Source organism: Hemiscyllium ocellatum, chromosome 9, assembly GCF_020745735.1.
Source record: "Hemiscyllium ocellatum isolate sHemOce1 chromosome 9, sHemOce1.pat.X.cur, whole genome shotgun sequence".
In the NCBI taxonomy this organism is placed as follows: domain Eukaryota; kingdom Metazoa; phylum Chordata; class Chondrichthyes; order Orectolobiformes; family Hemiscylliidae; genus Hemiscyllium; species Hemiscyllium ocellatum.
The window spans coordinates 55,357,278-55,381,549 of record NC_083409.1 but is presented as its reverse complement, the minus strand read 5'-3'; the positions used below and the strand labels follow the sequence as shown (position 1 = coordinate 55,381,549).

The following is a 24,272-nucleotide window of genomic DNA, read 5'->3' as shown; positions in this document are numbered from 1 at the left end:
CAATGCTCTGACCAGTAAAGGAAAGCAAACTAAATGCCTTCTTCACTATCCTATCTACCCTGTGACTCCACATTCAAGGAACTATGAACCTGCCCTCCATCTTTATGTCTGTACTCTAGCCTTCTTGTGATGAAGGCCACAGCCCCATTTACCTTTCTAATTGCTTGCTGCAACTGCACACTGGACTTTTAGTGATGCACAGACAAGGCCACACAGATCCTTTTGAGCATCAACACTTCCCAACTTCTAACCATTTCAGTGAAATTAAATTCCATCAATTTCAAAATTAGGATTTTAACTTGTGATTTAGCCTATTCAGTCTAGGCTTTTGAACAAACAACCTAGTGACTGCACTCAATGGAATTTAGGAGGACGAGGGGGTTATCTCATTGAAACTTACAGAATACGGCCAAGGCTGGATACAGTGGACATGAAAGATGGCTCCCCTACTGGGAAAGATTGGAACTCAAGGACACAGCCTCAGAGTGAGTGAAAGTACAAACTTTCAAAACTGAGATGAGGAGGAATTTCTTCAGAGGGAAGCAAATCTGTGTTATTCATAGATGTCTGCGGAGGCCAAACCATTAAGTATCTTTAAGACAGAGATAGACAGATTCTTAATTAGTAGGGGGAATCAAAAAGGTTGCAAGGGGAAGGCAGGTGAGTGGGATTGAGAAATATATCAGCCACAATCATGGCAGAGCAGACTTGATGGGCCAAATGGCCTAAACTCTGCTCCTATATCTTATGGTTACTGATATGCCACCATCTCCTCAGATTGCAGCATCAATATTGCAGTGGGACATTTTACTGGGACAGCAATTGAGTCATAGACTCAAACAATGGTAGGCATACAGTGGATCTTTACCTTCAGTTGCCAACGTTTCTGGCTCTGGCTTGCAACAAATATATGCACAGCTTGCATTGAATGATAATTCTGTTGTTACAGGTAACTCATGCATTGGCTCACATAATTACACAGTTACATTTTGTACTTGTACAGCCATAACGTTTTTTTGCGTCTAGTTACGCAGCAAAGGAATTCTAATAAGCACTACAAACTGCTGAATTCAGTGCAGGGCAAAATACTTTTGTTAAACAACACTTGAAGGCTTTACATGGATTATTCGATCCTTTTCCTGGAGAAGTTCTTTGAGGTGAGCTATTTCTGTTGTTATCTCCAATGAGGACACATTCTGCTCGGTGAAGTTTGCTGCTTCTCGATCCTTCTCAGCCAGCTGGCGGCGTAATGTCTGAAGCTCATGGTTCTTCTCTGCAAAGGTATGTATCAACTTCTCTGTTGCATTCTGAAAAATAGTACACAGGAAATATTAAACATGCTCTCATCTGACCATAGCAGCAAATTAAATGTCCCAGCTTTGTTTGGTTGCTAACATTCTCATTGCTGTGGCAGGATGTCCTGGAGACTGCGCCCCACACTTCACTACTTGATGTAAAAGGTCATTTCAGTGCACAATTATTCCTTGGTTAGCGGTGTTGCCCATTAGACAAGAAATTAAACAGAGGGTCAATTTGCCAATGCTGCTGGATGTTTATAAGTCACATTCACTAATGGGAATGGCTCTATTCAAAATTAGTTCTATAATTTACCGATTACAATTGAAGCTAGAAATGTATTTAGCAACTGATTTTGTTCTTCACTGTAAAATTTTCCAAGATGGTGTGTGGGGACCAGTACTGAGCAACATGTCTCCATCTGATTCTTCAAATGTCATTTCATGCTTTCCATAGAAACACACGTTAGCTGCGATTAAGACAATCTACTTTACTAGATTGGCTTTGCCTAGTACTGATTGCTTAATTGAAAAAAAAATGCCTTTCCTTATTACACCATAATAAAATTTCAGAATGTCATTGTCAATGCATGTGCAACGAACAGTGTCGGCAGCTGCAAGATATTGATCAGAAAATAAACCTTCGGAAACAGCAACACAAAAAGGTATTATTGGAAGGCACATAAAACCTGCATTACAGTGACAGTGTTCAGTCAGCATTTCTCTACTACAAAAACGGTCATGCAGGATTGCAAACTTATTCACAAAATGGTACGTTAGAGACAAAAGTGGAAATAGTTCTTCAAAAGGAGTTATAAATAACGTCAACAGTTTTGGTTTATAATTACTAAGAACTGAGAGACCAATTACAGAGATAAATCAAAGTTATTTGAAAAGTAGCAACTATAGGATGTAGAGAGACCTTAACCAATATGTGCTTTATAATCAGGTTGTGGTACACAAGGAACTGATATTTAGATTTTTAGGGAAATAAGCCACACAGAAACAGGAACAGAACATTTAAGCAGCACATTACCTTCATCTGCTGATCACGGGAGTTGATGGTTTGCAGCAGCTCTGCCACCTCTTGCTCATGATCAGTTGTCAATATGCTTCTATCTTTTAACACTTCCTGCAGCATTCGCTCCTTCAGCTGCAGCCGCAGCCTCAGCTGTTCCATCATGTTATCAGACCCAGCGCTAACCTTGCTCATCAACATTACGGTCAGGTCCTGCCCGGGGAATTTGAACAAAAAGTTCAGAGTAGGAATTGGTGTTCTGCCAACATGCTACTGAGGGCCAATCCTAAACAATATCTTTATGTTGACTTTGCCTCTTTCAGATGTCCTTCAGAGAATCCTTACAGGAAGCAAGCCATTTGGCCCTTTGAATCCATACCGACCCTCGGAAGAGCATCCCACCCACCTACCGTATCCCTGTAACTCTGCATTTCCCATGGCTAATCCACCTAGTTTGCACACTCCTGCACACTATGGGGCAATTAAACATGGCTAATCCACCTAACCTGTGCATCCTTGGACTGTGGGAGGAAAGCCATACAGACATTAGGTGAATGTCTTATTTAAGCTACACTTAAAAGATCTCTCATACATTGCATCACAATTTGAAAAGGGGCACTCTTTACTTCCCACAATGAAACTTTGAAATTCATTAATTAGCAAGCTGAGGTAAAATTCCTGTGTGCACCATTTATCAACTTTGATGTCAACTACCAAACCAGTTAAATGCATTAAATGCAGCGCACCGCGATTTTTGGGAACATCATTGAGAGAGTGGATAGTTATATACCAATAGTTCTATTCAAATTAAATAGAGATGAGAATAAATTCTTCAATCAAAGGGCTGTGAAAGCTGAATTTCCTACTCCAGAGAGCCAAGAATGCTCAATTATTGAGCAATTTCAAGTCAGAGACTGATATATATTTGTATAGTAGGGAATTAAGGGCAATGATAATAACACAATAAGATGGAGCTGATATTCAACCTTAGCTATGATTTTAATAAATGGTGTATAGGCTTAAAAGGGTTGAATTGCCTATTCCTGTATTCATTTCAGAGACTCTATAACTTAAAGGGAGCATTTTACTTTTCCTGTAGGCAGATTTGCTATCAGGGTCAGAACTAGATGAAAGCTATAGGAACCACAGATTTTCTCAGGGCACAGAGCACTAGAAATTTGCAATATATGGCTCCCTGGGCTCATTATGAACTTCAATATCCTGCTATAAAATAATCAAGCACAAAAATTGTGGGCGGCACGGTGGCACAGTGGTTAGCACTGCTGCCTCACAGCGCCTGTAGACCCGGGTTCAATTCCCGACTCAGGCGACTGACTGTGTGGAGTTTGCATGTTCTCCCCGTGTCTGCGTGGGTTTCCTCCGGGTGCTCCGGTTTCCTCCCACAGTCCAAAGATGTGCGGGTCAGGTGAATTGGCCAAGCTAAATTGCCCGTAGTGTTAGGTAAGGGGTAAATGTAGGGGTAAGGGTGTGTTGCGCTTCGGCGGGTCGGTGTGGACTTGTTGGGCCGAAGGGCCTGTTTCCACACTGTAAGTCTAATCTAATCTAATCAAACACAATTGGCTGATCATGGAAAAAAAATGACAACTGTTTTTATGACCAGAGCAAATCTCCAGAAATTTATTTTGTTGCATCATCATGAATATGATTTATTGTGTCAAAACTTTGATTGAGATTTTCTTTCAAGTGGCCTCACAAGCTTCCTACCTCAACCTCCTTGTTGCTGTTGTGCAGTGCTGCCTGCAGCTGACTGTTGACTGCGTCCTTTTCCTTCAAGAAACGAACATGCTTCTCCTCCATCTCCTGCTTCAGCCAATGGAGTTTCTTGTATGCCATCATAATCTGCTCTAACTCCAGGTCTTTCCCTTTCATGAGGCTCTCCAGACTCTGAAATATCAGAGAATTAAAAGATCGCAATCACATGCGTAGTTCAGATCAAGGCCAAACAGCTCATTAAATCAAACATCTGCCATTTCGGATGTGATACAGACATTCCCCCCATTGCTCAATACAGCAAAAGCATTCTTTATATTTAAAATGAACTTACTGAATTCCAACAACTTTGGCTTACTACATGGAACAAATCCCAAATGCCAAGTCCTCACCAAAGCATGATTTTATCTAGCTTCAGCACTAACATACTTTGCCCAATTCATCAGTAAAATAAAGTTAAAACACCCAGTCAGTCTTGAATCAGGAAATATCACTCTTACCTTTCAGTCAGAAAGTCCAGGGAAGTTGCTCATTTTCAGGACTTGAGCATATAATCAAAGTGGGCACATCAATAAATTGAAAATGTGTTGCTGGAAAAGCGCAGCACGTCAGGCAGCATCCAAGCAACAGGAGATTTGACGTTTTGGGCACAAGCCCTTCATCAGGAATGAGGAAAGTGTGTCCAGCAGGCTAAGATAAAAGGTAGGGAGGAGGGACTTGGGGAAGGAGCGATGGAGATGTGATAGGTGGAAGGAGGTCAAGGTGAGGGTGATAGGTCGGAGTGGGGTGGGAGCGGAGAGGTCAGGAAGAAGATTGCAGGTTAGGAGGGCGGTGCTGAGTTCGAGGGAATCGACTGAGACAAGGTGGGGGGAGGGGAAATGAGGAAACTGGAGAAATCTGAGTCCATCCCTTGTGGTTGGAGGGTTCCCAGGCGGAAGATGAGGCGCTCTTCCTCCAACCGTCATGTTGTTATGTTCTGGCGATGGAGGAGTCCAAGGACCTGCATGTCCTTGGTGGAGTGGGAGGGGGAGTTAAAGTGTTGAGCCACGGGGTGGTTGGGTTGGTTGGTCTGGGTGTCCCAGAGGTGTTCTCTGAAGCGTTCCGCAAGTAGGCGGCCTGTCTCCCCAATATAGAGGAGGCCACATCGGGTGCAGCGGATGCAATAGATGACGTGTGTGGAGGTGCAGGTGAATTTGTGGCGGATATGGAAGGATCCCTTGGGGCCTTGGAGAGAAGTAAGGGAGGAGGTGTGGGCGCAAGTTTTGCATTTCTTGCAGTTGCAGGGGAAGGTGCCGGGAGTGGAGGTTGGGTTGGAGGGGGGTGTGGACCTGACGAGGGAGTCACAGAGGGAGTGGTCTTTTCGGAACTCTGTTAGGGGAGGGGAGGGAAATATATCCCTGGTGGTGGGGTCCATTTGGAGGTGGCGGAAAGGACGGCGGATGATACGCTGTATACAAATTCACCTGCACCTCCACACACATCATTTACTGCATCCGCGCACCCGATGTGGCCTCCTCTATATTGGGGAGACAGGCCGCCTACTTCGTCCTTCCCAAGAACATGTTGTTTTCATCTTCTGTTTGCACCTCATCAGGTCCACTGAACAGGATACAGAGTGAGAAAAACTTCTTCAATAAAACTGAAAAGTTGGAAAGGTTTTGCTTTGAGGAATTACAGTGAAGAACCCCAGCAATTTTCTTCAAGAAACAGCTGTATTTGTTGTCAATGCCACATCTCGAGATGGGGCACTGAGTGCACACATGTAGAAAGAACAGGTTTATAGTACTTCAAAACAAAACAATGAAACTGCAACAACTAATATAGACAGCATTGCCCTTATAATGACTGTGCAGGAGAGACTCAAACCCCTCACTGTTGTTTCACTGAAATCAACTATTCAGAACATTATATGGGAATGGAGTGCTCCATTGTGCCAACATAAGTAGAGGGCTTATACTGGGATCAAATGTAACTGCATGAATGTCAGGCAAAGCAGTATGAGAATGTCAATAACCAGTTTTGCTTAGATTTTTAAAAAAAGCCCCTTGGGTTCATCTCGAGAGGGAAGTTGATGTAACCTCTTACACAGATGTTCTTATCTGGTTATAAATGCAAATTGCTTCCATTCAGTATTGATGGCTAACACATCTGGAAAATTAGGGAAACACTTCTTTCAGAATCGGTGTCCACAAACCTGCTGTAAGCAGGGTATTGACACTGGTTTATGCTACAGATTGCCATTAGCTCTCAAAAACAAAATTGCGGGGTGTGGGTGCATGTTCATAACTTTGACTTTATCCAAGCTTTGCTGTAAACTTTCCCACTGCTTTGCTGAGGGATGTTAGAATTGTTTGAACTTGCAGTCAGTGAATGAGCAGTTAAAGGTTTAGACCTGCAACAAATTACATATGTACTGAAGTTTAAGAGATATTGCCTGTGTATATCAAAATATTGTACATCTAACTTTTAGGATTTGTTTATCATCATTTGTACAAGTAACTTGAACCTGTGTACTAATATATAACACCAAATGTTGGCTATTTCTGCCATCCCTCAGTCATGTTGTTATTCATCCACATATTTGGAAGAAAACTCCAAACTGAAAGCAATATAACTGAAAAAAAACCAAAAATGTCCAGCATCAAACCTTTGCTATCATATTCTAAAGAATCTTCTACTTTTTTTTATCATAACCATATCTTATATTGATGTCATAACCTGTGCTCAAAATTAAAGCAAATGAACTGTTGCATTATGCCTCACAATTACTATGTCAGTATCTCCTGAAGAAAAATTCTCATGTTATCTGTATTATAACACGTGACCTAAGGGTTTAAAGGTCTTAATCTATCTTACCTCAGATCGCTGGAGCCATTGCATGCCACTAGAAACATGTCCCTCTGTTGTAATCTAATTGCTTAATATTAGCTCATTCACTTCTGTGTCTGAGAGGTGTATACAATAGTTACTTGGAATAAATATGATAGATTCTTCAATACTACAATATGCCACATCAAGTACAACACCCTGTTGGAGGCAAATTCAGATTAAATTCCCTACAGTATGAAAACAGGCCATTTGGTTCAACAAGTCCACACCACCCATCTGAAAATGAGCCACCCAGACCCATTCCTACACTCTATATTTACCCCTGACTTCACACTATGGGCAATTTAACATGGCCAATACACCTGATCTAAACATCTTTGGACTGTGGGAGGAAATCAGAGCACCCAATGAAAACCCATGAGGACATGGGGAAAATGTCTGTATGGAATTTGCATAGTCGCCTGAGGCAGGAATCATACCCGAGTCCCTGGTGCTGTGAAGCAGCAGTGCTAACCACTGAGTCAACATGCTGCTTTAGCCTACCACACATCATAAACAATCATGTAAAATGAACATCAGTACGGATATCCCACAGAGCATAAACGTAAGGCTCTGGAAATAATTCATTTCAGATTTTAATTCTGAGAGACTGTCTGCAGCAGTGCACAGACACAGATTACATCTAAAAATGCACTGCACAATTTATGGGTTCCTTCATGGAAATATTCCATGTGGTTCTTGTTGTAATTGATATTCCGATTAAGTGATGTCAGCCATTGCATTTATGTAAGAGAGGGACGGGGGCGGAGGTGTGTCTGTATCTCAGCTGATTCTCTGCTCTCAGTTATGACTTACCAAATTTCACAATAATCTCATGGTAAAATATGCAGATCCTCAGTCCGTTGTAAAATTTCTGCAACTCAACTGTCCAACATTGCCTCTATTATTTTGTGTTATTTACTCCACTATTTCAGTTGAAAGGAATCTTTGTCATTTACTGATTTTCTGAAATTAGCTTTCTGAAATCTAAGACATTGTGTACTGTTGAATACTGATTTCAGTGCAAAAATCTCTGAGAAAAGGAATTAGTGGAAATTTCTGTGATTATTTCTGAAGTGTACTATATGATACTAGGCATTATCTTCATATGCAGAAGTATACCCTAGCACAGAAAGCTCTGTTGCAGCAATTTGATGCTACCATCAACACCTGTGCAAAGCAATCAGTGTCATGCAGTGAATGGTAACATCTTAGAAACCAGTCCACTTAAATAGGACTGCATTTACTTGCAGTGGCATTACCCTGATGATAGCTTTCAGAACAGCACGAGAGTAGTTTAGACAGATCCAGATTTCAGCTCTAATGAGAGTGAAGAACAGAAGTCACATTAGCAACATCTGCTCCAACAGGAGCAGCAGCACCAGGTGTCTTTCACTCAACTGCATATCCATTCAAAGGACAGGAAATAGGAACATTTCAGCAGAAGTAGGCCATTCATCCCCTCAAGTCTGGTCCATCATTAGATGATGGCTGATCATTTACTTCATCACCACTTTCCCATAGTGGGCACAGATACCTTATATCACCAGTCTCCAGAATGCCACTGATTCTTATCTTGAACCTGCTCAATGACTGAACTTACGCAGTCTTCAGTTTTGATGAGATCACCTCACATTCTTCAAAACTCAAGGTAATAGAGGACCAGTTTCCTCAATCTCTCCTCATAGGTAAATCCTGCCTCCCAGTGATTATTCTGATAAGCCTCTGTTGCATTATGCCTCACAATTACTGTCAGTATTCCCTGAAGAAACATTCATGTTGTCCGTATTATAACACGTGACCCAAGGGTTTAAAGGTCTTAATCTATCTTACCTCAGATCACTGGAGCCATTGCACGCCACTAGAAACATGCCCCTCTGTTGTAATCGAATTGCTTAATATTAGCTCATGCACTTCTGAGGAGTGTAATATTTGTACACAATAGTTACTTGGAATAAATCTGATAGATTCTTCGATACTACAATATGCCACGTCAAGTACAAACCCTGTTTGAGGCAAATTCACATTCGATTCCCGACAATTACCTTCAAATGTTATCTTTGTTTCTCTCTCAAAACATGCTGATTCAGCTTGAAGAGTGTTTTCAGCACTTCCTATTTTTATTTCAGATAGTATCCTCCAGTACTCTGTTACTGCACCCATTAGGAAATTGGGTTTGAATTGAAAATAGCCCCCACAGGTTTGGAACAGTCTAAGTTTCCACTTAAAGCATCTGGGTATGAAACAGAGTAAAGGAAACCTATATGTTCACTTCCACTGCTCTGTTGATCACTCCACCCATTTTACTTCCTGCAAATATTAATGTCATTTTGCAGTGTGCCCACTTACATTGATAGTCTCTTCATTGTTGGAAAAGATGCAGCGAAATCTTTCCAGATCCTTTTCTTTCTCACGTATAACCAGGTGCAGCTGCTGTATTTCACTCTCCTTTTTTTCCAAAGTACTGAACTTCTCATCAATGGCATACTGGAAATAAACATTATAAATGATTTAGAGTCATAGAGATATACAGCACGGAAACAGACCCTTCAGTCCAACTCATCCATGCCGACCAGATATTCCAACCGAATCTAGTCCCATCTGCCAGCAGCTGGCCCATATCCATCCACACCTTTCCTATTCATATACCCATCCAGATGCCTTTTAAATGTTACAACTGTACTAGCCTCCACCACTACCTCTGGCAGCTCATTCCATACAAGTACCACCCTCTGCATGGAAAAGTTGCCCCCTAAGTCTCTTTTATATCTTTCCCCGTTACCCTAAACCTCTGCCCTCTAGTTCTGGACTCCCCCGTCCCAGGGAAAAGACTTTGTCTATTTATCCTGTCTATGCCCTTCTTGATTTTGTAAACCTCTGTAAGGTCACCCCTCAGCCTCCGACATTCCAGGGAAACAGCCCCAGCTTATTCAACTTTCGCCAAACCTCAAATCCTCCAACCCTGGCAGCATCTTTGTAAATCTTTGCTGAACCCTTTCAAGTTTCACAACATTCTGATAGGAAGGAGACCAGAATTACACGCAATATTCCAAAAGTGGCCTAACCAATATCCTGTACAGCCGGAACATGACCTCCCAACTCCTGTACTCAATACTCTGACCAATAAAAGAAACCATACCAAATACCTTCTTCACGATCCTATCAACCTACAATTCTACTTTCAAGGAGCTATGAACCTGTACTCCAAGGTCTCTTTGTTCAGCAATACTCCCTAGGACCTCACCATTAAGTGGAGAAATTCTGCTAAGATTTGCTTTCCCAAAATGCAGCACCTCGGATTTATCTAAATTAAACTCCATCTGCCACTCCTTAGCCCATTGGTCCATCTGATCAAGATCCCATTGTAATCTAAGGTAACCTTCCTCAATGTCCACACAGCTCCAATTTTGGTGTCATCAGTAAACTTACTAATTATACCTCTGGCCTCCAGTCTGAAAAATGACAATCCACCACCACCCTCTGTCTTCTACCTTTGAGCCAGCTCTGTATCCAAATGGCTAGTTCCCCCTGTATTTCTAGCTCACTACAAGATAGAAATGCGCGCCTAATTTTTAGAAAGCTGCAGAGACCTTGAGATCTGGGATCTTAACACTAAAGTACAAATGAGTAGTAAATAGTAGTGAGCACTTTGAGATATTTTAACACGTGAGAAGGGGCTTTAGAAATACATACCATTGTGAATTGCAATGTTACGGCATGGATTTTCTACCATTTGTTAAAATTTCTCCCTTTGTCATAAGAATTTAGTCACTCTTTTTCCATGCATTTGTTCATGCAATCATTGAAATCTGTCCAAATTGCTGAAAGTTTTGACTTAAGAGGGCATTGAATATGAAAATATACCTACCAAGCCTATTTTCTTCTCCAACATACAATTTAAAGGTCAACCTTTATCTGAGTAATATATATTCAATCTTACTTATATATCTACGAATGCAGGAAAATTTCCTGATCCTGCACACTACATCTATTTTATTCTATGTATTTCAACATCTTTGTCTTAGTAATGTGAATTGAATTGTTGTAGACGTTTGTTGCTTTAAATTTTAACTTGTGTTCTTTTTATAGTTTTTTAAAACTAATAAAGAAACAACAAAACATTGTGATAAAAATCTAAGTAAGTCATTGCAGATTGCTTTTCTTAAAATGTATTCCCTTCTCCACACAGAGGAAATTTTTATTTTCTATTCTGATGGACAGCTCATGCTTTCAACATTTATGGGATCCATGAACAGTTTCAAATTCAGTACTTTAAATATATACATTTTTCTCTACATAAATATATCAAATGGGATGCCTTTTCTCAACAAATACGCATTAAATAAATAGTATTTTCTAATTCATTGTGCTTTTCTCAATGACAGGAAAGGGACGCAGACAGATATTGAAATCTCATAAGTTGCATTTCTTAAGCTCTCAGAAGCCCAATCTTGAGGGTCATTTTATGATTTTTTTTACAACAGTTAGCACAAAAATTACTTCCACTAAGATTATAATGTGTCGAATAGATGCTGGCCAGGGATGGAATTTTTCCTCCCCCAGATTGGACTGTAATGCAGTAATGGAAAAGAACATTTAAGATAAACTGAGAAATTAAAGGAACAAGGCTTGCAAAAGAGAGACAAATTTTAATTTAGTCATTAACAAGTTTAATAGAATAAATACTTATTTGTTAGGAATCAATTCAGCAAAAGTCCGAAAAGATAGAATTGAGAAAGAAACAATATAATTTGTACATTAAGCTGAAGTAATAAATAGAAAGCATAGTGTGTTTGACCTACCTCTAAAGCTTTATCTCTCTCCTTGATTCGCTCTCGCAGTTTATCTACCAGCACATCTCTTTCTTCTCCACTTTGTTCTTCATTCTGCTGGCATTCAAAGAGTTCAATATATTGCTGCGAACATACAAAGATAAATCCTTGATGAAATGTGATTGCCTTACAACAGAATCCTTTTTTACTGACATCTGGCTGTGACTCCAGCCCAGGTTGCTTGAACTAAAATATCTGTACAAGAGCTGCTAAAGTATCTAAGTGAAGAATTCAACCAACAATGTGCAGGTATAACACTAAAATCCCTGTTATAATTTTGAAACCAAACTTACTCACTCACTGTCAAGACAACTGGTATCAGAACAGTACCATCTTTTTCAATATGCCAAGATTTCAGGAAGATGGAGAGAGACTGCTTGGAAAATGTAATTGGCATTTTTATACACTGACCTATTTTTTGCTGTAGACATAATACTGAGACTAGGCAAAAGTGAGGACTGCAGATGCTGGAAATCAGAGTCTAGAAATCAGAGTCTAGAGTAGAGTGGTGCTGGAAAATCACAGCATATCAGGCAGCATTCGAGGAGCAGGAAAATCGATGTTTCAGGCAAAAGCCATAATACTGAGACTATTAGTGGTGACCACTATTAAAGTGTAAATCGGACAGAAGTTTCCAGCAACTTAAATTCAATGTCGAAATCAAGAAGTTACTTTCCAAGTTACTTTGCATTTAATTAAAAGTGAGAGACTCACTATCACCTTTCTTTCAAGAAGGTCAGAAAAAGGTATGGCGTGTTCAATTCTACATAAGCAAATTTTTTAAGAATGATGAATTCTTAATTTTATGTCAATCAGCTTCTTCAGCACTGGGAATCAAGTATCAGAAGCATACAGTTGCACAATTTTGGGTTTTAATTGTTTCTGAAACTACAAAAGGTTCTTTAAACCATTTTACTTCTAGTTTATTCTCTCGCTCCGTCTCAGTTCAGAACTTCTTGCTTTCTTTATTTTGCTCTATGTACATTATCTTACTTTGAACTGAATATTCTAACATTCATTTCCTGGTTCAGATTTGGCAAGCCTCAGTCAGGACTCTTTAATTTTATGGTCAGACAGAGACATAGTTGCTTGCTGTGTCCAACTGGTACTGGTTCTGCTGTAGGGGGGTGTTTTGCCAAAATGGATTTATAATCACTATCAGTTCCAAAGCAAAAACCCATAGAAAGTCAAGACAAGACCTAGTGTAATGGCATTGTTCAGTCACTGCTGACTACAAAATCAGGTTCATTTTCTGATTTTAACCTGTTAAGCCTACTAGTAGTCAGGAAAGCACTTTTTGACAAATATTACATAAAAACCTGTATTTCTGCAGCACTTTATCACATCTTTCAGAAATATCCTAAAGTATCTCACTTACAAAGACTTAAGTTAAATTTTTTTTAAATTTATAGGTAAAAGCAGCAACCATTTTCAAACAAATGTTGCACCGAAATGAATTAAAATTTATTATAAGGTCTGAAGAAAGGTCATACGGGATTTGAAATGTTAACTTCGTTTTCTCTCTCCACAGATGCTGCCAGACTTGCTGAGTTTCTCCAGCACTTTGCTTTTATTTCAGAATTTATTACAGTTTATATTCTTTGCTTTTGTTGGTTGGTGGACAGGTGAGAGCACTCTCTTTTTTCAAGAAAAAAGAGATAGCTGTATGGAATCTTTAATGTCCATCTGAATTACTAATACAGACAAACTGTCAATACAAATAGTATTCATGAATGTGTACTCCCCAGCACTGCACTGAAGTGTGATCTTGGACCCAGAGTGAGGGCTGAACATACAATCTTCTGCCTCAAAGATAAGGAATCACCCAAATGACAATGCTGGCATGCACATTTTATCCAAGAGGGACTTTGCCAACTTGGCATCTGAACTACCTACCAGAATACACACAGGTATTGCTCTATCAAACTACAATTTAGACTCTCCTCACTTGGACTCTGTCCCGTCCTCAGGTGCCTAACAGTTAACTTTCTACACCCAAGTGCCAAATGATATCAATACATGGTACAAAACTAACAGGAAGCAACATCATGCTTCTGACTGTGATCTGGTGACTTCCCCAGAAAATGAAAGTGACCTGAAAAAGACTCAGCTGTAATACAATCAGTAACCGAGATGTTTGAGCACTGTGCGCGCTCATCCACCAATGAAACACAGGAATTTCAAGGAAAGTTGCAAATACCAAACAGCACCATATCTCTACAAGAGCTGAGATGGGGAGGAATGGCACACAAATAAAAAAGTAAATGAATGAAGCCAACGGAAAGAAGAAGTGTGTCTATCTGTATGGCAGAGAATAACTGGATTGTGTCACAGATATTCCAGGGTTGGGTGCCTATTTTCACCTGCAAGAAATGCTCCTTGTCCTGTAACCGCTCTTTCAGGCACTGGATGTTCTCCTCCTGGACAGCGACTTCACGCTGATGCTCTCTTTCCAGGGCCTGATAGCGCTGTTCCTTCTCCAGGAATGCCTGCTGGACTTGTTGCAATGTGTTGCGCAGCTCCTGAAAAATATTATAAATAACTAAAATTATTGGTAGCATCCCACAAAAGGGATACAGATTCTCTGCATCAATGAGCAAATCATAAAAACAAAATAGAATTAGCATATATGCAACAAAATTAAAATTAGCCACAGTATCATGGACCCAGAAACAACAAGAACTTAGTGTGAAATCTACATCTACAGTAGATGGTCTTTTGTAATGAAATTTCAGAGCTGGGTGACTTGGATATAGTCAAGACATTAGATTAGGATTAAATTTGATTTATTATTGCCACATGTACCAAAATAGTGAAAAGTATTATTTTGCATGCTAATCAGACAAATCATATATTAAGTACATCAGGTAACAGAACACAATATAGTATTACAGAAAAGGTGCAGATCAACTGTTATATATCAGAAGACTGTTCATAAGTCTGATTACAGCAGGGAAGTGGCTGTGTATGTGTTTTCAAACTTTTGTATCTTCTGCCCAATGGAATAGGACGCGAAAGAGTATAACTGAACTAGGAAGGGTCTTTGATTACGTATGCTGCTTTCCTGAGGCAGGGGGACATGTAGATGGAGTCGATGGTAGGTTTGCGTGATACTGGGCTATGTTCACAACTGTCTGTAATTTCTTGAGGTCTTGGGAGGTATAGTTGCCATATCAAGCTGTGATGCATCCAAATAAGATGCTTTCTTTGGTGCATCTATAAACATTGGTAAGAGTAATTGTGGACATGCTGAATTTCCTTAGCCTTCTGAGGAAGTAGGGGCATTGAGTCACAGGCTGCAGAGGATTCCAATTTCCATACGTGAATCGATTTTTTAAAAGTTTTCATTCATGGGATATAGAATCACCGGTTGGGCCAGCACTTATAGTCAATCTCCAAGAGGAGGTGATGGTGATAAACCATCTTCTTAAACTGCACCTCTTGGCTGTGGAGACTCTCAGGGTGCTATTAGGAAGAGAATTCTATATTTAACCAGCAACTGTGAAGTAGTAGTAATATACATCCAAGTCAGGATGGTGTTTGACTTGAAGGGAAACTTGCAGGTGGCAATGATCCCTTGCATCTGCTACCTTTGTCCTTCTAGATGGTAGAGATCAGTGTTTCGGAACTTGCTGTTGAGAAGCCTTGCTGAGTTAGTGTACCTTGTAGATTGTGCACATTGCTCCACTGCATTGTGCAAGGGAGTGATTGAGGAAGATGGTGAACTGAGCATCAGTGAGCCAGCCTTGTCCTGGATGGTGTTAAATTTTGAGTCTTGTTAGAACTGCATTCAACCAGATAGAGGGGCAATACTCCCTCACACCCTGACTTGTGCTTGTAGACAGTTGACAGTGAGTGGGGACCTGGGGGTAAGCTATTTGCCACAAAATCCCTAGCTTCTGACCTGCTCTTGTAGCCACAGGATTTACATGTCTGGTCAAGTACAATTTCTGGTAACCCCTAGGATGTTGATAGTGAGGGCTTCAGTGATGACGATGCTGTTGAATGTCAAGCGGTGATCATTAGATTCTCTCTTTTTGGAAACAGCCATTGCCTGGCACTTAAGTAGCAACATTCATGTCACATTTGTGCCACTCATCAGTCCAAACATGGATTTTGTCCAGATCTTGCTGGACATGGACATAAAGTGCTTTATTTTCTGAGATGTGATGAGAATGTTACTGAGCACTGTATAGCTATACTGAAAGAGTTTGGTTAGGGTTGCAGCTATTCCTGGAGCACGAGTCTTCAACAACTATTGTCAAAATTTTGTCAAGGTCAAATTCTTTGCATTATCCAGCGTCTTCAGCCATTTTTTGATATCACTCAGAGTAAATCAAATTGGTTGACTGATGACCTCAGGAGATGGCCAAGATGGGATCATTTGTTCAGCTCTTTAGACTGAAGATGGACACAAATACTTTAGTGTCCATACTTTCCTGATGAAGGACTCTGGCCTGAAACGTCGAATTTCCTATTCCTAGGATGCTGCCTAACCTGCTGTGCTTTAACCAGCAACACGTTTTCAGCACAAATACTTTAGTGTCATCTTTCACATTTATTTGCTTAGCTACTCCATCATTAACAATAGGGGTGTTTATGGATTCTTCTCCTCCTGTTAGTTGTTTAGTTTATGACTGGATGCGGCAGGACTGCAGAGCTTAGAACTGATCCATTGCTTCTGAGATTGTTTAGCATTGTCTATTACATGCTGCATCCATGGTTTATTTTATCCTATTTTCTAACCAGGTTGACCCCTGATGTTGCTCCTTGCTTACCATCTTGCACTCAACATTGAATTAGGGTTGACCTTCCAGCTTGATGGTAATGATCGAGTTGGGAGTGATGCCAATCCATGAATTTACAGATGGTGGTAAAGTACAATGCTGTTGATGCCCCCCAGCACCTCATGTAATAGTTTAGTGTTGCTAGTTCTACTTCAAGTCTGTCTCTCATTTAATATAGGATAGTGCCATTCAATGCAAAAGGAGATCATTCTCAACATAAAATCAGGACTTTGTCATTCTCTCTAATCTATCATGGACAGATACATCTATGACATGCAATTTGGTGAGGACAAGTTCAACAATTTTTCCTCATTGGTTCCCTCACTATTTACCACAGATCCAGTCTAGCTCTTATGTCTTTTAGGGCTTGCAAATCTTGGTCAGCAGTGGTGCTACTGAGCCACTCTTGACGATGGACTTGAAGGCTGCCATCTGGTGTACATCCTGTGCCCTTGAACCCCACTTGGAGGTGGTGCTGAGGGTGGCAACATGGAGGAGTACGGATTCATTAGCAGAGGTGGGAATGAGAGGGGATCGACAAGAGGTTCATCCCTTTCTTTAGACCTTGTAGCAGTTTGATACAACTGAGTTGTTTGCTAGGCCATCTTAGGAGGCAGTTAAGAGGCAACAATACTGCAATGGATCTGGAGTCAGAAATAGGCCTGCACACACAAAGATAATAGATTTCTTTCTGAAAAGGACATTATTAAAGAAGACAGACAATCAACAATGTCTACATGGTAATCATTGGGTTAGCTTTTTAATTCCAAATCGTAGTGAAGATTGAAATTCAGTATTTCCCATTGTGAGATCAAATTCAGGTCCCAAGTACATTAGCCTGGGGTTTGATTTAGTAGTTGAGTGGCATGACCACTGAGTATTGCCCTTGTGTTACCCAGAAGTTAGAGAAATCAAAACCTATCACAGATGGGTAATTATATAACTGTCCCCCCAATCTCTCAGATTTACTCACTTCGCAATTGCTGAACACCGGACCTGACACCACCTCAACTAGTCCGCCCCTTGCATGCATTCAGACCAGCCCGGATTCCTCACTCAATACCAGAGCCTTTCCTGAACAATGTCGCCACGCATCTACCATTTGCCTTGCACCCGGGATACCAGAGTCGAGGCCCCAAAATACCCAAACATCCTATCCCTCATATTTGACATTCCTGCACAACCCAACTTGCACCTGATCCACCCTACTCTCTCACCTACTTATACAGCACCTGTAATCCTGACCCACCTGCCTGCCAACCTCCCCATTCACCTGGTGCTTAATCACCACCTTAGCCTTGCATTCACCCAGCTGGCACCCTTTCACCTCAACCACCCAGCTGCCACTCTACTTCAGCCATTCCCCAGCCAATATACCCCTCACCCACCTACATTCATTGTGCAGCTTGTCAAATGCTAGAATTCGGTTGTCACTGCTGTGAAAAAGGGGTGTGGTTTTACCGCCAGTGCTGATCTTGCGCTGTGTGGAATACTCCCAGATCAGGTTTGCTGCTCATTTCTCAAGAGATCCAAATTGAAAGTTCAGGCCAATAACAGTGAACTCTGGACATGGTAAATCAAAGGAGTGGCCTAACAATCTGATGGGGATTGCTACTTCACACGAGTTAAGCCCATTGTTCTTTCTAAGCACCTTTATTTTTTGTATTGTACACAGCCTGAAGATCCGAGTATGACAGCCTTTTAAAGTTCTTTGCATTTTGCTTAAAAAGGCCAAGTTCTACTTGGTCTGCATAGAAACTTCAAAGGTGCTATGCCATGCAGATTAGAACTGCAAATGTGTTGCTGGTCAAAGCACAGCAGGTTAGGCAGCATCTCAGGAATAGAGAATTCGACGTTTCGAGCATAAGCCCTTCATCAGGAATAAGAGAGAGAGAGCCAAGCAGGCTGAGATAAAAGGTAGGGAGGAGGGACTAGGGGGAGGGGCGATGGAGGTGGGATAGGTGGAAGGAGGTCAAGGTGAGGGTGATAGGCCGGAGTGGGGTGGGGGCGGAGAGGTCAGGAAGAGGATTGCAGGTTAGGAGGGCGGTGCTGAGTTGAGGGAACCGACTGAGACAAGGTGGGGGGAGGGGAAATGAGGAAGCTTGAGAAATCTGAATTCATACCTTGTGGTTGGAGGGTTCCCAGGCGGAAGATGAGGCGCTCCTCCTCCAGCCGTCGTGTAGTTGTGTTCTGCCGGTGGAGGAGTCCAAGGACCTGCATGTCCTCGGTGGAGTGGGAGGGGGAGTTAAAGTGTTGAGCCACGGGGTGATTGGGTTGGTTGGTTCGGGCGGCCCAGAGGTGTTCTCTGAAGCGTTCCGCAAGTAAGCGGCCTGTCTCACCAATATAGAGGAGGCCACATCGGGTGCAGCGGATGCAATAGATGATGTGTGTGGAGGTACAGGTGAACTTGTGGCGGATATGGAAGGATCCCTTGGGGCCTTGGAGGGAAGTGAGTGTGTTGGCCAGTTGATTGTTTCTTTGGCTCAGATAGGAGTTGCTCACGGGGACACTGTAGAAACCCCAACTTAGCGGAGTCTGAAGGAATTTTCTGGAAATTGAAAATTCTGCTTGGCAATTCCCTTATGCTTGGAAACAACTGAAAATCTCACGCTGCAGAATTTGGATGGTGCTGCTACAGTTCGGTAAATAGCTACTCAGGAAGTGTTAGACTCTTAAATACTTAGCCTATCTCCTAGGTAACTAATAAATGAGCGGTCAAATTGAATTTCTCAGTGTCAAATACACTGTGCCAGATTCCCAAGTCCTTCAGAAACTAATCTGACATCTCCCCACTTCCCCAGAATCTGACATTCCCACAACCAGTGCCTGACTCCCCTCCACCTCCCAATCCCCAAACACTGCCACCAAACCCAACACTACACTCAACCTCAAATCACTATTGCCCACCCACACCAATCTACTCTAAACATGCCAATACTTAACTGGCACCCATTCCCGATCCACCTGGCACCCTATCCCATACTCACCTGGTGTATTTACTCATCCATAGCACGTCAAAGTGACTTTTTGTGATGCTGGACCTTTAAATTACATAATGTCAAAAAGGGAGCGTGGTTTCCCTTCCACTGACAGGGTCTAGTCAGAATAGAGGAGAAAGTGAGGTCTGCAGATGCTAGAGATCAAAGCTGAAAATGTGTTGCTGGAAAAGCGCAGCAGGTCAGGCAGCATCCAAGGAGTAGGAGATTCGACGTTTCGGGCATAAGCCTGAAGAAGGGCTTATGCCCGATACGTCGAATCTCCTGCTCCTTGGATGCTGCCTGACCTGCTGCGCTTTTCCAGCATCACATTTTCAGCTCTAGTCAGAATAGAAGCATGGCTCCACATTTCTGACCAGAATCTCCCATCAGAAATGCTCTTTTGTTTTGTAAAAAAGGAGCAAAGTGGTAATGTGTGAGAGATCGTCACTCCTTAGAAAATCTAGCCCACTTGATCTCCACCTCAGGAACTTGGCTTCAAATCTAGCCAGGTTATGGTGTGAAAGTCTCATTTGTCTCAGTTATTGTCAATATGATACCAAGATTTTCTTGATACCATTCATTGGCATGGATGATAAGTTGAGGTGAAGGTTCTTTTCTAGGGATTAAACTGTTGAAGTATATTGAAATCTCTTATATATTCAGTGTGGTGCAAACTTTCTGATCTAGCAATAGTACAGGCATCCCTCAACTTGAAAAACAAGCATCAAAAGCTGTACTGGACCAGAAAACAATCTTAACTATTACACTTTCCTCGTATAAATTGTATCTTTGGAAACACCAGATGCTTACTTGATTGTGAGTTATTGTAGCTTCCTTCTGCTGATGCATCTCCTTGAGTTCAGTCTCAAGAAATTCTTTTCTCTGTTTGGCTTCAACGAGCTGGTATTCCTTCTGTCGTAGTAGCCTCTGCTTTTGCTGCAACTCCAGCTGATTGGAAAAGGAGGCGTTTTGCAGTTCCAGCAGCTCAGCTTGTTGTTGGGCATGTGGTGGTACCAGCTGTCCATCAGTACTCTGACAGGATGCACAACGCTGTACTCAGAGAAAACAGAAACACGTACAGAGTGGAGGGGAATAAGGAATAGAGAATACACATAAATTGTAATGAGGATAAAACAGTTTGAGTTTTCAAATCTTTGATACAACTCTTTACCTCAATATTGCTTACTTCAACATTACTCCTTATCCCCAGTGAACACTGCCTCCAAACTCAAAACAAAGACAGATAGCTCACTTTCAAGACAGTACTTCCATTCAGCCCAATTCAAAGGTAATGCCCTTTCAGTCAGCAACCTGAGCACACATTTAGTGCCATCAAGGGAGTGACGCATTGTTGGTATTGCTATCTTCCAGATGGGATGTTAGAACCCTATCTACCCTTTCATTATCTGAAGAAAGTCTCATGATATCTTCAACACCACTACAAACAGATCTCATCATTTATCTCACTTCTGGTTAGTTTGCACAATATCCCTATAGTGATCAATACACTTTAGATTAGATTAGATTACTTACAGTGTGGAAACAGGCCCTTTGGCCCAACAAGTCCACACCGGCCCGCCGAAGCGCAACCCACCCATACCCCTACATTTACCCCCTACCTAACACTACGGGCAATTTAGCATGGCCAATTCACCTGACCCGCACATCTTTGGACAGTGGGAGGAAACCAGAGCACCCGGAGGAAACCCACGCAGACACCACTGTGCCACCGTGCCGCCCAAAATAGTTAATTGGCTTTGAAGCTTTCTGGTGGGTCCCAAGGTCAGGACAGATACTCAGTAACTGCACATGCTATTTGAAACCTCCCTATCCTGCCTCATGGAGTTAGAAGCAGAAGCAGCACTAGTTCAAAATTTTTGGAGCAGCACGGTGGCTCAGCGGTTAGCACTGCTGCCTCTCAGCACCAGGGACCCAGGTTCAATTCCAGCCTCGGTTGACTGTCTGTATGGAGTTTGCACATTCTCTCCGTGTCTGCATGGGTTTCCTCCGGGTGCTCCGGTTTCCTCCCACAGTTCAAAGATGTGCAGGTCAGGTGAATTGACCATGCTAAATTGCCCATAGGTGCATTAGTAGAGAATTGGGGAAAGGGTCTGGGTGGGTTACTCTTCGGAGGGTCCGTGTGGACTTGTTGGGCCGAAGGGCCTGATTCCTCACTGTAGGGAATCTAATCTCAAAGAACTTAAAGATGGCATTTCCAGCAATGCATCACTCCCTCAACTGCATTAAATGCACTAATGCATTCTTTCAATATGAATGTCAGCACAATAGCCAAAAGCTACATGGTGGGATTACTAGCAGCTTTTTAATCACAAGATGATGTCATACTGCTGTCTAAAATACTTAATTAAATGATCCAGCTCAATGGAGAAGATCAGGACTGTGTGGTTACTTCTTAAAAGTGTATAAAATACAAGCAGAGTTTTTGTACATGAATCCGTACCACCTTCAATCAACACCACAAAAACAATGGGAGGTCACAGATCTGAACTGTTAAACACTTTTCTCTTTACATATGTTGTCTGATCTTCCAAGTATTTAGAGCATTTTCTGTTCTAATTCTACCAAAAGACCAATTATTTTTCACCTTGTTGATTATGCAGGGAGAGTCAGTTGAAAATTATAAGTTCACTTCTAAAAATTCTTCCTGCTGTGTAAGGTCCTAATCATTGACCCTAGGTTTCCTTTTGGAAATGAAAGAGTAACAGAGGTTTAAAACTGCAACCCAGTTTTCAAAGTTTTAGAATGAGAAATGAGGGATATAATGAATTTCCATGAGGATTTCAACTAAGAAGCTGATGTTGATATCAACGTAATTGGATAAAAAAGAGGCATAAGAGTATCTAGGAGAATGTACTTGAAGATTTACACAGAATGAGAGCAAGAATTATTTGAAGCTGATTTGGAACAAGACAAAAAAAAATTGAACTGTGGATGCTGAAGATCTGAAGCAAAAATAAGTTGCTGGAAAAACGCAGTAGGTCTGGCAACACTTGTGGAAAGAAATCAGAGCCAAAACAGCGGATCCAGTGAGGAAAAGGTTAGTATATATGCTGAAGATGGGGTGAGGGGAGGTGGGGAGGAGTGAACAATTGTGGACAGCCTGGGAGAATCAATAGCTGTTAATGGTCTCCTCTACAATGGAGAGATGAAACACAGACTGAGCGAGTGCTTTCCAGAACACAAATGTTGTGCCTGCAAAAATGATGCTGAGCTTCCAGTTGCCTGCCAGTTTAACACATAACTGATGTGCCCTGGCTAACATCTCTGCCTTGGGCAGTGCTCCTGCAAAGCTCTGTATAAGCTAGAAGAACAGCATCTCATTTTCTGCTTGAGGACCCTGCAGCCTTCAGGTCTCAATAGCGAGTTCAATAAGTTTAGTCTGAGCATTTTCTTCATATCCTTCCCCTATCCTCACACAACCAGGCTATATTGTCACATGGGCTGCTTATACAACCAACCCATGGTCAGCGATTAATGGTCCCCATAAGCAGCTTTTGATTCTCCCAGGTTGACCATTACCCACCCCTTAATATGCCCAACTTCTGGTCTTTCTCTTTTGGCTCCACATATCATGTACTCCTCCTCCTCCTCCCCCCATCCCATCTTCAGCATTTACACTATCATTTCCTATCTACAAACAGTTCTGAAGGTGGCTCACTGGACCCCGAAATTTTAACTCTGCTCACTGCCAGATCTTGGATTAGAGTGGTGCTGCAAAAGCACAGCACAGCAGGCAGCATCCTAGAAGTAGGAAAATCGATGTTTCGGCAAAAGCCTTTCATCAGGAATTCCAGCTCCTCGGATGCTGCCTGCCCTGCTGTACTTTTCCAGCACCACTCTGATCTAAACTCTGGTTTCCAGCATCACTTTTGCCTTACTGCCAGAACGGCTGAGTTTCTCTTAGAGTTTCTATTTTTGAACAAGCCATTCATGAACATTAAATACGGAATTAGAGAAAAGGCAACAAATGTTTGAAGTATAGCCCAAATGTTTGAAGTTTAAAAATTACCTTTTTATTCATTACCTACCTTCAGGTTTTCAACCTGACATCTGTGAAGCATTTCCCTCAATTTGGATTGATTCTCATTCTGACCATCGATGACACAATAAAGCTCTTCAACCTAAAGGGCGTTGAGCAGGAGTGAGGAGGTGACAAACACATTGTTATTATTACCAGCTAAAAAACCATTAATTGCTTGAAGGCTTTTATGGCCATACTTCCAGGGAGAGAGTTTCCTCTGGTTGCAATTTCTCACATCAGTATATCACAACAATTCTACTGAAGGCAGTAAAGTTTCAAAAACTTCTCACAACAATTACAAAATTGCTAACACATCCTGCCCATTTGAAAATGGCAGTTGTTCATGTCAGTCAACCAATACTTATCACATTCATCTTGACATTATTCCGACTCTAGTATCTAGGCATCAGTTTAAATGAATTTAAACTAAATAGAGGCAGAAAAGGATCATGTGAGAAAATACGTGGCAAATCAAAGGCAACCAAAGAGATGATAAAACAGAGTTGTGTTTTGAGTAATGATAAAAATGCAACAGGAGAGGTAAGAAAATACGAAGTTAAGAATGCAACAATAAATAAGACCAGAGATTGAAAGAAATGAAAAAAAAATTTAGAAGTTCTGGATACATATGCAGATAGCTTTGGTAACAAAATGGATGAATTGTGAGCTGAGACAGAAATAAACACACATACCCTGATAGCTATTACCAGAGACATGGTTG

At 41.5% G+C, this 24,272-nt stretch overlaps 1 protein-coding gene across 11 annotated transcripts in view; it reads right to left on the bottom strand.

Moving 5' to 3' along the window:
* The window catches only part of pde4dip (phosphodiesterase 4D interacting protein), a 465,593-nt gene that overhangs the window by 129,289 nt on the left and 312,032 nt on the right, over positions 1–24,272 (bottom strand). For all 11 annotated transcript variants that reach the window (XM_060830337.1, XM_060830338.1, XM_060830339.1 and 8 more), the window contains 8 exons: positions 23,559–23,651; positions 20,320–20,559; positions 14,108–14,266; positions 11,715–11,828; positions 9,262–9,399; positions 4,039–4,218; positions 2,332–2,526; positions 1,119–1,307 (listed from right to left, as the gene is read on the bottom strand). In XM_060830337.1, coding sequence (XP_060686320.1) covers positions 1,119–1,307; positions 2,332–2,526; positions 4,039–4,218; positions 9,262–9,399; positions 11,715–11,828; positions 14,108–14,266; positions 20,320–20,559; positions 23,559–23,651 — 1,308 coding nt within the window. The remainder of the gene's footprint in view (positions 1–1,118; positions 1,308–2,331; positions 2,527–4,038; positions 4,219–9,261; positions 9,400–11,714; positions 11,829–14,107; positions 14,267–20,319; positions 20,560–23,558; positions 23,652–24,272) is intronic.